The following is a 15845-nucleotide window of genomic DNA, read 5'->3' on the forward strand; positions in this document are numbered from 1 at the left end:
GAGGCGGGAGAGATATGCAGTAATATACATCTGGAAAATCCTGGAGGGTCTTATCCCAAACTTTGGCATTCAAAGTTACTCCAACCGCAGAACGGGGCGCCGCTGCGTGGTGCCAAGGATTCCAACATCACCATCAAAATACAGGTCCAGATACTGCAACAGCTTGGGTTTCAGAGGACCACAGCTTTTCAACATCCTCCCTAAATGCCTGAGAGACTTACATGGTGTGGATGTGGGTTTCTTTAAAACTAAACTGGATCTCTTCTTGTTGGAAGTCCCAGATGAACCTACCTCACGACAGGAGACGCGGATGCGGGCAGCAGCATCGAACTCCCTTGTTGATCAAGTGCCACGTATCAGAGGTGGATTCACAAACTAGTGTGGCTCATTCAGCGGTGGTGCCCCAGCATGGCCGCGGCCTTCGGGCTAAAACATTTTTAAGGATTTAAGGATTTATATATATATAATATATATATATATATATATATAATATATATATATATATATATATATATATATATATATATATATATATATATATATATATATATATATATATATATATATATATATATATAAGTGGAGGCGCAATGGCCCATCGGTTAGGGCAGCGGACTCGCAGTCATAGGATCGCGGTTTCGATTCCCAGACCGGGCGTTGTGAGTGTTTATTGAGCGAAAACACCTAAAAGCTCCACGAGGCTCCGGCAGGGGGTGGTGATCCCTGCTGTACTCTTATATATATATATAATATATATATATATAATATATATATATATATATATATATATATATATATATATATATATATATATATATATATATATATATATATATATATATATATATAAGTGGAGGCGCAATGGCCCATCGGTTAGGGCAGCGGACTCGCAGTCATAGGATCGCGGTTTCGATTCCCAGACCGGGCGTTGTGAGTGTTTATTGAGCGAAAACACCTAAAAGCTCCACGAGGCTCCGGCAGGGGGTGGTGATCCCTGCTGTACTCTTTCTGTCACTCTTTCGTCTGTTGGCCTGCTCGCTTAGCCAGCGGAGTGGCGTCATTCGAAAGCTAAAGCAATGCGAACGCATTGTGACCAGCGATGTTTAGCAACATCTAATGGTCTGGTCGGTCACGGGATAAAATAAACAGCTTCAGACAATGCAGAAAGTTTAGTAAAACCTTTACATTTCAGGCACAAAGGCCCATCTTCAGAATAAAAGAACAATCTGAATTTTTCTTAGACAATTCTTTTCTTCTGAAGATGGCTTTGGCACCTGAAATATAAAGATTTTATTAAACCTTCTGTATTGCCAGAACTCTCTTTTTCTCTCTTTTTACATTCTTTGATATTACAATGTTTCAAGCGAACTACAACGCTTTTATGCACATACACACACGCGAGCTCACACACACACACACACACACACACACACACACACACATATATATATTCTACTAATAATGATGTTAAAAATGGTTTAGTTCAGTAATATGTGTTTCTAGGAATGTTGTTGGTTTTATTTTCATTTTAGTTCATGGTTCTTGCTTTGAAAACAAATTTTTACAGATCAATTTTTAAACACTGCTCCCTCATCCTCGGAAGCATATATACAGGGCTCAAATTTTTATTTTGCACACACCAAAATTGTTAGTAGGTGCACTTGCACCCTGTGCACCTCCTGTTCCCAGTCTCTTATACACAACAAAATTAAGAACAAGTAAACCACAAACCACAGATTCATGATACTTTATAGATTGCAATGGAAGTAAGAGCAACGCAGGAGGAGTTAACAACAGCTTCTTTGGATTGATGTTAACTTGAGAATTATTTTCTCTTTCATTGAAATGAATGAATGGAGAGAGAGAGAAAGAAAGAAAGAAAGAAAGAAAGAAAGAAAGAAAGAAAGAAAGAAAGAAAGAAAGAAAGAAAGAAAGAAAGAAAGAAAGAAAGAAAGAGTGAGAGAGAGAAGGAGGAGATGGTAAAGTGGTTAACATTCATGTGTTGAGTTCAAATCCACTGTTGAGACATGTGTTTCTATGTACATAACTTTATTTTATCTTGTCACAACTCGGCTCTAAGGAATTAGTACCAGAACAATTTAGCTCAGTCTCAGACCAGAAAAAACAGTTGACTCTATCTATTTTACTATTGTCATTGAAATTTGGTTCTGATAATGTCACTATAAATCATCCCTGAAATGTGTTACAGCTAAGCTCACATTAAATTCGTTTTATATAATGCCTTTATTTACAGGGAGACAACGTTATTGGATAGTATGTGTGTGTTTTAAAGGAATTTTCAAAATATTTGTTCATTCTTAGATAACTTCTTATTTGAAGATCTAATTTTAATGAATTCTTTAAATTTCTTCTTTTATTATCAGGGATCTGGTGGAGCAGCAGACGTTATGGCAAGTGTTTACCGAAAATTATTTGGATTTGTAAAGGAAGAGCATACAGACTTATCTATTCGGTTTGTTCTTTATTTTGATCGAATAATAATTTTATCATTGTGCTGAAGTAAGAGTAAATTTTTTTTTTCACTTAGGTGACCTAATTAGCAGGTGACCTAGTTAGCTCAGAGGAAATCTTCTCGAAATTAAATTGTGGGGAAAATTTCAGAGGTTTTACCTCTGTTACTAATCAAATGTTGTGTGCAAAATATAAGACTGTCGTGGTTCAGTCATGTGATGCATATTAGTGAGGACAATTGCATAAAGAAGGAACTTGTAGAATATTGTTGTGGAAGAATCCTGAACACTCCCACTTGACTGAAAGTTGACAGTGTTGGTTGACCGTATTGATTACTATGTTAGGGCGATGTGTCTAGGTTTAATATCGTACCCACGTTCAAGTGGCACGGGTTCCCTGTAAACATAATAATCCTGCAATAGGTTATTTTAGGTAACCACATGTTAGATATTTATTTGGGTAATACTTTTTTACACCCCGACGTGTAAACGCATGTTATAACATTTTTGGCGATGAGATTATTTCGAAGCTCATGCTGGGCAGATTGTTGCTAGAACACGGGAAGTTCACCAGCTGCTCTAATTCAAACAGAGCAACATGAACAATGACAGTTGTTGTTGATACAAAAACAGCAACAAAACTAGCAACTGTAGAAGCAGCAGCAGCAGCATCAACGGTTGTTGAGGTTTCAGAAGCAATAGCAAATCTTAGTACAGCTAATACAGAATAAAATAGAAAATACATTCAGTTCATTCACTCCTGACATGGTCGCAAACTCCATAGGAGAACTCGCATGTGACCTAAATGAGGGCAGTAACTTTCCTGCTTACGTTTGAAGGTATAAAGAAATTCTTAGTGAAGAAGGCTTTGACTGACAAGATGAAAAATCTCGACTCTCATTGAGAAAGTTAGGGCTAGCCAAGATGAGAAATGTTGCTATTACATATTATCAAAGAGACTGGGTGAAGTTTGTTTTGAAGAAACTGTGGATACTGTATCCAAAATTTTCAATGAAAAATTCTTTATTTGATATGAGCTGGTACTGCATAAATAATACAAAAAAGAGGACGATGATTTTATTACATATGCTGAAATTGTTATAAGGGAATGCGAGAGATTTAAAATCAATGAATTACCAAAATTCTTAATTTTCATAATGGCAAATGCAGAAATTTGTAACTGAATGCTGACTAAATTTGAGCAGAATCAGAAGCTAACACTACAAGGAATAGCTGGGGAATGCTGGAGAATAATAAACTTAAGACATGATAGGAAACAAATTGAAGTGATTAACTGCTCTTATATACAGTAATGAAAAGCAGAAAACTAATCCATATAAAAATCTAAAATGCTTCAAGTATGGTATGATAGGTCATACAAAATCACACTGGACTCCCCTCCACCAAAAAATTAGCTAGAAAAGAGTTCAATAGAAAAATAATGTCATGAAATACATGAAATACAAATGGGATGCAAAGGAAATTTATGGATGTAAAAATTAATAAGAAATGTAAAATAACAACTAGATACAGGTAATGACATTACTTTAATTATTGAAAACACATGGAAAAGAATCGGGAAATCTATGCTACAAAAATCCTCGATGATTGCACGTGGTATCTCAGGAATTAAATTAATTTCTAAAGACAAAATTAGCAGTAAGATTTTAAAGGCGAAATCTTATGTATAAAAAAATACAAGCAACCTTTCTGGGATTGACTGGATGGAACTGTTTGACTTATGGGATTTGTACATAAACAAGATTTGTAAAAATGTAATGGAGTCATACGCTAGTTCAAATTCAGAGGTAGAAAGTTTTTGAAAAGAAGTGAATAAAGTAGTCCCCTGATGGTCTTTTGGACAAGTAGGATCAGTGCAATAAATTCAAAGCCAACTTTTAGGTAAAAGAAAATTCATTATTGGTTTTCAAACACACAAGTAATTTACCATTTGCAACAATGGAACAGATAAATAAAGAATTAGACAGACTGTAAAAAATTAGAGTAATTGGAAAGATTGATTACTCAGGCTGGGCGAGTTCAATAGTATATACGTTAGAAAAAAGTACAATAAAATACGTGCTTGTGCAATTTTCTCGACAGGAGTAAGAGAATATTTAAGACAGTATTAGTGCCCATTACCTATCCCAGAGGAAATCTTCTCGAAACTGAATTGTGGTAAATTTTTCTCGAAATTAGATCTTTCTGATGCAAATTCAAGTGGAAGATGAATGTTCTAAGCTACTAACAATTAATACCCATAAATGTCTGTAGAAATTTACTCGGCTTCTGTTTGGCATAAAAGTTGCTCTAGCTATAATCCATCGAGTGATGGCTGTGATGCTAGCAGAGCGTGACTTCATAATGGCCTATGTGGATAATATATTAATTAAAAGTGAATCCCAAGATCAGCATGTCACGCATGTAAAATGTGTTTTTGAAAAAGTAAGCGATTATGTTTTCAAACTGAGCGAGGAGAAATGCGAATATTAAATATTTAGGACAACACATTGATAAAAATTGTGATTGACCAGATCCACCGAAGGCAGATGCGATTTAAAATATACTTCACTCCAATAAGTATGTCTACCTTACAATCCTATTATATATACCTGATAATCTATTATGAAATTTATATACCAAATATGCACAAGGTAACAGCTTTACTAAATAATCTACTAAAAAAGATGTGGAAATGGTCTGAAAATTGTCAGAAGGTTTTCGTCGAAATTAAAAGATATTATCATCAGATTTGTCTTTAACACATTTCGATCCTGCAGTGGAGATTACAGTACCTTTAGATGTCAGTGGGTACAGTATCGGAGCAGTAATACTACATAAATATGAAGATGTTACCATCATGAAGACTGTGGCTCATGCCTCACGTTCACTGTTACAGCAGAAATAAATTACAGCCAAATCGAAAAAGAGGCTCTCGCGATTATATTTACAGTGTAAATATTTCATAGATTTTTAGACCTTATAAATTTTTGACTACAGACATATCATCGTCTGTTATTATCTATATATGGGTCATAGAAAGGAATACCTACCCATACTGTGAACAGATTGCAATGCTGGGGTATCATATTACTAAATTGTGATTTTTAAGGCGGAGTTCATACAATCTAAACATTTAGGACACACCGATTGTCAATATTGATACCAAAAAATACTGAGCCGTTTGAAGACGCCGTGATTGCTGCGTTGGGAGCGAGAAAAGAAGTTTAAAAATATTCTATGTCATGTCACATGTGAATTATCAGTTACATTACAAGACAAAATTAAAATCGGAAAACAATGAATTTATTTAGAAAATGAAAGGAATTGTGAAGGCTGAAAAAATGAAATAAAAATATGTGTCTTGCAGAACGCAACACAAATTCGAACCTTTTCTCAATTTGTGACAATGTGTTAATGTACACACAAGGATTAGTAGCGCCAGCTACACTACAGAAAGGAATACTAAAGAAATTTCACATTGGCCACCCAGGGATTTTTGAGAATAAAATCATTCATCAGAACTTATGTGTATTGGCCAACGATGGACCATGACATTGAAGAACTAGTGAGAACATGCAGAGGTTGTGCCCTAGCAGCAAAATCATCAACCACAAAATGGCAACAGATAACCCATTCTCTTGAATGCATGTTGATTAAGCAGGGCCACGTAACAGTTCATATTACCTTTTTGTGGTAGACAGTTCTTCTGAGCGGCTTGAAATGCATAAATGTAAAAATCCGACATCCCCGGTTACAGTAAACTTTTTACACAAATCATTCACCGGATATGGTATTCTGGATACCAATGTATCTGATAATGGAACTCATTTTACTCCAGACAAGTTCAAAAAATCTTGTAAAATGTTCGTTATCTAACTTGTGACTACGCTGACGTATCAACTAATGTCAAATGGACAATCGTTTTATCGATGCTTTTAAGAGTGTTTTAATAAGGCGAACAATGAAGTAACGGATGACCTAACACTTCAACAATTTCTATGAATGTACCGAGTAACACCTAATCCAAAAACCCCGTCTGGAATGTTACCTGCAGAATTAATGTTCCTTAGAAAGTTTAGATTCGTCTTTGACAAGTTGTTACCGAGTAACATAGCAAACATTAAATATAATTCAAAATATCTCAAGATAGCTGATATAGTTTTCTTTAAAATATATAGAAAGGGTAAAGAAATGTGGCAGGGCAGTGTGATTACTAAAGAGATTGGAAAAGTGTTATCTTTGGTAAAAGGTAAAAATTTTGAATATAAAAGACAAACCTGCTTAGAAAACGATTTACGGAAGAAACGGCCACGAGAGATGAAATTCCCAAGGAAGTACTTTATGATATGTTTGAGGTACCAACACTTAAATAGATTGAAACCACATGTCCAAGTGCCAGAAAAAGGAAAAGAACCGAACCACTGGAATTAGACCCTAAACGTAAAAGATATTAAACTCCGTATGAGTTTAATTCTTAAAAAAGGAAGATATGGCAGAATCGTGAACACCCCCTCCCACGTGACTGAAAGTGGACTAATGGATTTCAATGAGTAAGAACTGTGAGAACTGTCAAGGCAGTTGACAGTCTTGGTCGACTGTATCGTTCCTACATTCGAGTAATTTCGAGCGCATTCCCTGTGAACATAATTCTGCGATAGGTTATTCTACACAACCACATTCCAAATATTTATTTGGGTAATGTTATTTTACAACCAACGTGTACATGCACGTCATAACAAAGAAGGAGACTCAGAAAGACAAGGGGTGATGCTTTGGGGGCCAGTCTCAAGTTGCTGATCCTTGGAGATGTCAAAGGACCAAGATATTTAGCACCTTGCTGTGCTTGAGAAAGCCTGCCCACCACAGCAGAACTAATAACCTACTCCTCTGGCACATGCTTGTTCGTGAAAAGCTCTACCTCACCACAATTCCCACTGCGTCAGGAAACTTTTGCTTCACATTTCATGTCCTACGCTCATCACTTGTTTATCCCTGATATTATTCCTCTACTATAATAGGCAATTATTATGTACCTCAACTTTCGTCATTTCTCCATTCCAGTACTTCCCAGAAACATTTCCTTTCCTCATTATCTTCCTCCAGCCATGCTCTCTCTCTCTCTCTCTCCCCTCCCTACTCAACACAAATAGAACCATTTCTATGTCTCATTATCTTACTTCAATCATTCCTTAACTCCTCTCTGCTAGAATCCATCCTTAGAACGTTTTCCTTTCCTTATTTTATTCCACTAACTTCCACAAATTTCACATTTCCTCCCCCATTTATAACCACTTCTTTCTTTAACTTTCATTACTTTCACTCTTCTCCACCTCCAAGAAGTACTTCCATTCCTAATTATCTTCCTCCAGCCATGATCCTCTTTCCTCTGCTAGACTCATACTTAGAACCACATTCGTTACACATTCTGTTCTTCTAGCTATGCTCTCTCTCTCTCTCTCTCTCTCTCTCTCTCTCTCTCTCTCTCTCTCTCTCTCTCTCCCCTGTTAAACTCCGTCTTTAGAACCTCTTCCATTCTTCATTCCCTTCCTCCATCCATGCTCTGTCCACCTCACCACAGTTAGACTCTTTCCTTAGAACCACTTTTATTTTTTCTCCATTTTCCTCCAGTGACACTCCCTGTTTCTGCTGCTAGACTCCATCTTAGAACCACATTCTTTCTTCATTATCTTCCTCCATCCATGCTATATCGTCCCACTTCTAGACTCCATCCTCAGAACCATTCCCATTGGTCTCTATCTTCATCCAGCAACATTCTCTTGCTCCTCTGCTAAATCCCATCCTCAGAACAACTTCCTTTTCTCGTTAATATCCTCCAGACATGCTGCCTCTCACCTCTCCTGGATTCCATTCTCAGCACTAATTCCATTTCACTCTGTCTTCCTCCAGTCATCCTCCCTCACCTCTCTGCTAGACTCCATTCTCATAACTTCTTTTTCTCATTATCTTTCTCCAGCTATGCTCAATTTTCCCTCTACTAGATTCTATGCTTAGAACCACTTCCTTTCCTCATTATTTTCTTCTACCCACACCCTCTCACTCCTTAGCTAAACTCCATCCGTAGAACTATTTTCTTTCCTCATTAACTCTCTCCAGGCATACTCTGTCTCCCTTCTGCTAGACTCTATCTTTAAAACAACTTATTTTCTTCATTATATTTCTCCAGCCATACTCTCGCTTCCCTCTGCTAGACTTCAAATTCATAACCACTTCTATTTCTTTCTATATTCCTCTCTTCTTTGTCAGACTCTTGTCTTAGAACCACTTGTTTTTCCTCTCTATATTCTTCCTCTATATTTTTCCTCTCTATATACTTTCTCTCTCTGCTCTGCTAAACTCCATACATAGAACCACTTCCTTTTCTCATTATCTTGATTAAGCCAGGCTCTCCTCCCCTCTGCTAGACTCCTTCATTAGAACCACATCCATTTGTCTCTATCTTACTCCAGCCATTCTCACTCTCACATCTGCTGAACTCCCCATTTCTTGTCAGGCCTACCCACACTATGACTTCTAGGTTATCTATTTACAAGATCCAAGAATTCATTAGCAATAATCTCTGAATTGTAGTTTATTCATGTCTTTTCCTCACCAATCTCAGATGTCCTGTAAAGATTATGGATGGTACCCTTCCTCCTTTAATTAAGCTCTGTTCCATCAAGGGTGAGGTCCCTCAGCAAACATCATTTGTTATCTATTTTACTATTAGTGTAGCCTGGATGACATTATTTATCATTAGGGCACCAAGGTAAGAAGTCTATCTTGTTTGTGACATCAGTGTAGATCTTATATTATTCTTTATATGCAACTTTCTTTCATCACTATAAAAAGTTGAAATAATTTGTCTTTCTAGAATAACGCTACTGAGAGATGAGATCAGAAAGGAAATTATCCGTAAATTTAAAAAGAATTTGAATAAAGATGAGATAAATGAGCTGTTTAAATGTGTGATTAAGTCCCTGAAACAACTACACTTGTTATCTGTTTACAATATACACTCAGGTGAAGACTTTGATGTGGTAATCAAGAAGGCTGTGTTCAAAGGTAATAAAAAATATCTAAAAAGTTTCTGGAATGCCAGTGTTTTACATGTTGTCATTAGCATTGTACTTTGTCTGTGGTAAAGACATTTAACTTAAAAATTCCCCTTCTCTACATTACTGTAAATAGATATTAAAAACAATATGCTTGTATAATTGCTGAACCGATGAATATTTCCCAGATTTGAGGTACCAAATTTGATCTTATCCATAGAAATAATTACTTGAAAATTGTTCTCATCTAGAACATGATATATAAACTAAAGATAAGAAGGGGTCTAGAGCACGGACAACAGAAGCTTATAGAAAGATAAACATTACTGCTCTTTAACATCAAACTTACTGATTTCATAAAAATATTGCACTTTTCTACCTCAAATTGGTTCTCATAATGTGTAATATTATTCAATAAAACTATTTTGCATCATCCTCATCATCATTGTTTAACATCTGCTTTCCATGCTGGCATGGGTTGGACAGTTTGACTGAGGACTGGTGAGCCAGGAGGCTGCACCAGGCTCCAATCTGATCTGGTAAGGTTTCTACAGCTTGATGCCCTTAACACCAACAGCTCTGAGAGTGTAGTGGGTGTTTTTTACATGCCACCGGCACAGGGGCCAGTCAAGCAGCATTGGCATCAACCATTTTCGAATGGTGCTTTTCACGTGCCACTGGCATGGTAGCCAGTCAGATAGCACTGGCATCAACCACACTTGTATGATGCTTTCTACGTATCTCCAACACTGGAGCCAGTCCTACAACACTGGCATCAACCACACTCTAATGGTGCTTTTTACATGCCACTGGCATGGAAGCCAGTCAGGCAGTACTGGGATTAACCATGGCAACAAGTGTTTATTAGAGGCAATCTATTAAATAAATTTTATTTTCCCTTTAGTATAGTGATGACTTTTATCAATTGCCTTTATTTATATTCCGAACATTAAAACAGTAATCCTATCTTACATTATCTATATTATAAACAAGTTTTATTGTCATTGTTCAGTCAGTATGACACTTATATAGATTGTTATGAAATATTTTTGATATTTGGCAATGAATATTATGAATATTATGTTCTTCAAGAACATGATAATTATTTTAATTTCATGCAGTGAATATATATTTAACCCAGTAGTTATTTGAAATATCAGTGAATGTGTTTTTACTGTTTCCTATATGTTGGAGAGGACAGATTTTGTCTCAGTATGCAGCACAGCAAGTACACATAATTGACAAGCCACCACAAGATTGTATGCATCTGGCATTCTCTTGAGTTACTGCCAGGAGGAATTTTGGTCTCTTTCCTATATGTGTTTTAAATAAAGCATATCTATAGAGATTTTCTCTCAGCTAAAAACAGCAGCATCGTGACTATAAACTGTGTATATATATTCAATATTATACATAAGTAAATAATATCAGGTTGTAACAAAGTTCTGTCTGTTTTTTAAAGTTCAGTAAAAGAATTTTAAAAAGCTATTGTATTTATTTAATCAATAATATAGTTACTACTCTCATCTGTGACCACTTTCCATCTGTTTTTTAATGCCACGTTCATAAAATCCTTAGTTTTAGAAGGGAAAAGGGAAATTACAGCTTCTACTTTTCAATTAAGTCTTAATCCACTGAAATGATTTTGTAAACTTTTAAAGAGACGATAATCTGTTGGTGCAAGATCAGAAGAATAAAGTGAGTGATGCATAATTTCCCAGGTCTATTTTTCTCAAACTTCTTTGGCCATTTTTGCAGTGTTAGGATTATTATGATGAAGGATGATTTCATTTTTGTTTATTAATGATGGGTGTTTTTGATGCATGGCTGCTTTCAAACATGCTAGCTTTTGGCAGTATAGATTGGTTGTTATTGTTTGGTTATCCTGTAGCAGCTTGGAATGAATTATTCCATGCATATCCTACCATAATTTCAGAAGAATCTTCCTTAGATGCCAACCACTTCTGGACTGCTGAGTTGGATCTTCACCACAAATGAGCCACAGATGTTTTCACTAAACATTATGGAAAATTATCTATTTCTCATCTCAGTTAAGTCTCTATCAAAAAAGGTATTTGGGCATCAAAATGATGCACAACAATCAACATGTCATTTGCAATTGTCTGCAGAGAGCTCATGCAAAACCCATTTTACAACTTTTGACACTTTATATAAACTCAGAACACTATCTGGCAGAAATACTAAGGGTTTCACCTAGCACACTAACAATTCTGCCAGCTCACTGTTTTGTGAAATAATATGAACAATAAAAAAAATTGGTTATAGGTGTAAGGTCCGACATTTTGGGGAGGGGGCCAGTTGATTAGATCGACCCTAGTACACAACTGGTACCTAAATTCATCGACTCCGAAAGGCAAAGTCGACCTAGGCGGAATTTGAACTCAGAACGTAAAGATAGATTGTCGCCTTGGTCTGAAGGAATATTATAAGATGTCATATTAGCCATATTGATGATATTAAATATTTTGATTTAGTTAAAGGACATTTTAATATAAAATGAATTATTTTTTGTGAAATCTATGTTACAGCAAAGAATAAATTGAAATATTTGCTGTTTTCATTGAAGTGGAGAAAAATTTATAGATACCTGTATACCCTACTTTCAGACGGGATTCACTGGCAAGTAAGATAATATATATATTATTATTTATGTTGTGAACCATTAGTAAATGTGTGTGTGTGTGTGTGTGTGTGTGTGTGTGTGTGTGCGTGCGTGTCCGTATACACACACAAACCAATGGAAATAGACAGTTGAGATCCATGAAGGTAGAGTCCAAAAGAGTAAGAAGATCCAGTGGTAATCCGGGTGGAGTGGTGCATATGTGTGTGTATACATATGTGTGTGCATGTCTGTATATGAACCTATACACATATTCATTAAAATTTAGCAAGAGCAACAGAGTGACTCTAGGTCCGACATTTTGTGGGTTGACAGGAGCTCTTGATCCTCGAGTCACTGTGTTGCTCCTGCTACATATTAATTAAGTATACACGTACTCATACTTTGAGTTCTGTTTCTTCTGTTTGCATCAATAAATCCCTAGATATATGTTTTCTTTATCAACTGTCTATCCACGACCTGTTTACAAAGTGTCTTACGAAGTCCACTACATTGTCTATGTTTGACTATGGTACCGATCCCTGTGCTTCTATATATTATCAGTTGCTACCTCAAGGATAACATGGAACGGTCCGATTTAAGGTATTCTACAAAAAATGTCCCTATACCTTCTAATTAGGTCTACACGAAAATGTTACTAGAGAAAAAGATAGGATTTATAAGGCATAGGAGATGGAAGGCATTTTACTATGATCAAAGTACACCACGTTCAGAGGCTAATACATACAATATCAAAGACACCACCTAGAATCAAGGAACTTGATTCCTTCAAGAAGACCTACTGGGCATAATGCACAGGCTGAAATTCCATAAGGCCTCTTCTCTTTTCAAAGCAAATTCTGTGAAGATATACAAAATATAAAAAACTCTAACAGGTCCTTAATCTTCTCGGATTAGACTAAGAGCTTATACATGATAGATACATACACTTACATTAGGCTTTTAAATGATTCAATCATACAAAAATACAGACGCTCTTCCACACACTTACATTACCATTAACTATGAGGTTAAACAAATAGCAGTTAACCTAGGCATAGCAAACAGAGTAGAAATCTTATCCAAGAGAAACGCTTTTATAACTCTGAAAAATCACAAGACAAATTTTGCCTCCAACCCCAAATGCCACCTAATCAACCTGGCCAAGTCTGAGATTGGCATGGCAAGTAAGTATATACCAAGAAGATTAACGATGACATAAGAAGATACATGAGCCTCCCTCTATGGTGCAGCACCAATGAGGTAACCTCATGGTTTATTGCCAACTGCGACAGAGACAGGGCTAGATTTACACAGTTCGACATTGTCGACTTTTATCCATCTATTTCTAAAGAGTTATTAATGAAGGCACTTACCTTTGCCAAAAGCTTCACAGAAATTACTAATAATAATACTAGAGTTATCATGCATGCCATGAGGACGGTACTGTTCAGCAAAGATTCTACATGGGTTAAGCAACCTGACCCTGAGGGCTCATTTGATGTAGCTATGGGAACATATGATAGCGCCATTGTCTATGATCTTATCGGATTGTACATCCTGGACATCTTAGAGAAGAGGTTTCCTTCAGTCCTCTTCGGTCTCGACAGAGATGTCCTAGTCATCTCTAGGGGAGCCAACGGCCACACATTAGACTTAGAAAAGATCTAATTAGCACCTTAGGCTCAATGGATTTCAAGATCACCATTGAGACTAATCTCACCACAGAAGATTTCTTAGATGTTATTAGATTTGGTACATACAGGTCCTAGCACAAGCCAAACAAGAGACTGTCTTATATTAGCACAGACTCCAACCACCCCCTATAGTTTTCAAGAACCTAGTGAAAAGTGTAAACAAGAGAATCTCAAATCTATTCTCAAACCAAGCAATCTTCGAAGCCACTGCCTCCTTCAACAGTAAGGCACTGGCATCGAATGGGTGCCTGTTCCTAGCACCTGGGAAAGAAAGCCCCGCAGAAATGTCGTTTGGTTTGCTCCACCGTTAACACTCAATGTCAAGACTTGTATGTGAAAGATTTTCCTTAGATTGATAAGCAAACATTTCACACACACATAGATACAGGTATATATTTAACAGATACAACCTGAGACTCTCCTTTAGTTGTGCACCTAATGTAAAAAAACATTTTAACAAGTACCCACAATACAAGGCATGAGGCAGGTTGCTCTTGCAGGACATATAATAACTGTCCAGTAGGAGGCCGATGTGAGACTGAAGTGGTCATCTGTGAGGCTACGGTGATACTTAGGCCCGATATCCGCAATAACAGTTATGTACCAGCAAAAAGCAATATTATTAGCTGATCAGCTAGTTCTCATGACAATACAATTGCCAAGCCCAGAGATAATAACCAGTCTAAGACCAGCATTACAGAGAATGTCACTGAAGACCTCGGTATCGCCACCATGGATAATGAACAAACCATAGAAAGAAGAGTGACCAGGCCTGCAATGTATGTTACCACCAGTACCAACGCTGTACCTAGAAATAATGACCTATCCAGGACAAGGGACTTGGAGGAGGTATCCACCATTCCCAGTTCCACCACCTCAGAAGATGACCAAATATTTATCTTCGACACCAATGGGATGACCAGCCCCACACTATATGTCATAGGGGTGCGAATAGGCCTATACCTTATGTGTGTAAATATATTGGTTCTACAAGTTCTGCGTTCAAGCGACGTTTTCTTAACCACCAGTCATCCTTCAGAGTCCCAGAAAGATGGTTTGAAACATCTTTGGTCCGCTATGTATGTCATCTCAAAGATCAAGGGACCCCGTGTGATATCAGGCAGAAATTAATTGATCAATTAAGCCTGTATATTAATGGAAGTGGCCGTTACAAGATCTGCATTGCAGAGAGAGCCAAAATTCTGAAGGACTATAAAAAACCTGGTGCATTCAACAGCCACAAGGAAGTGTTTTCTAAATGTACTTACTCAAAAATTGGATCGCCACAATTGCTAGTTAGGCCTCTTCAGATCTATAAGGGATTTTCTCCCTCTGATTCAGGTAAAATAACCTGCCCTCATTAACGTTTTTATTAAGAAATATTCCTCGAGCTCTGAGAGTTCCCTTATGTCTGCAACGCAGATATTTTAAATTTTGTATTCGTATAGAGTCTGACGAGCTGTCCACAAGGCTTTGCTTTGTGTAGCTTTATAACCAAGATATAATTTTTTGTTGCTTATACATACATACATATATATATAGGAGGAGAGTTCACAAAAAAAAGCAAAAGACGAAGACAGGTAGTGTAGACAACAAACAGGTATATTAGTTTAACGCTCGGGAAGTGAAAAAGTCTTTAACGTTTCAAGCCTACACTCTTCCACAGAAAGGAACACAGAAAGAAACAAGGAGAGAAAATAAAGAATGTGTAGTGGTTAACGATCTACCATGGCAAATGCCAGACAGAAGGGTCACACAGGAGAGCTAGGAAGAAGATAATAAAGTAGTGGTGATCCCAAAACGAAGGTGCGCGTGCGTGTGTATAAGAGAGTATTATGTGCGTGTGGAAGAGGGCTGGTGACCTTGATGTGTGCGTGTGTGTATGTGGGGCTGGGAAGTGGTCAGTGCTAGTGTGTGCGTGGTGGTGTGATGTGTTGTGGTGTTGTGTGGTAAGGTGGTGTATGATGTAGTGATGTGATGGTGTTGGGAAGTGAGGGAGGCA

General features: G+C 37.0%; 1 protein-coding gene across 1 annotated transcript in view; it reads left to right on the forward strand.

Moving 5' to 3' along the window:
* Positions 1-15845, forward strand: part of LOC115221041 — a 248440-nt gene that overhangs the window by 204041 nt on the left and 28554 nt on the right. Inside the window, exons 29-31 of the mRNA XM_036510314.1 lie at positions 2385-2473; positions 9346-9536; positions 12076-12170. Coding sequence (XP_036366207.1) covers positions 2385-2473; positions 9346-9536; positions 12076-12170 — 375 coding nt within the window. The remainder of the gene's footprint in view (positions 1-2384; positions 2474-9345; positions 9537-12075; positions 12171-15845) is intronic.

The sequence above is a fragment of the Octopus sinensis genome, linkage group LG17 (genome assembly GCF_006345805.1).
Source record: "Octopus sinensis linkage group LG17, ASM634580v1, whole genome shotgun sequence".
NCBI classification, from domain to species: domain Eukaryota; kingdom Metazoa; phylum Mollusca; class Cephalopoda; order Octopoda; family Octopodidae; genus Octopus; species Octopus sinensis.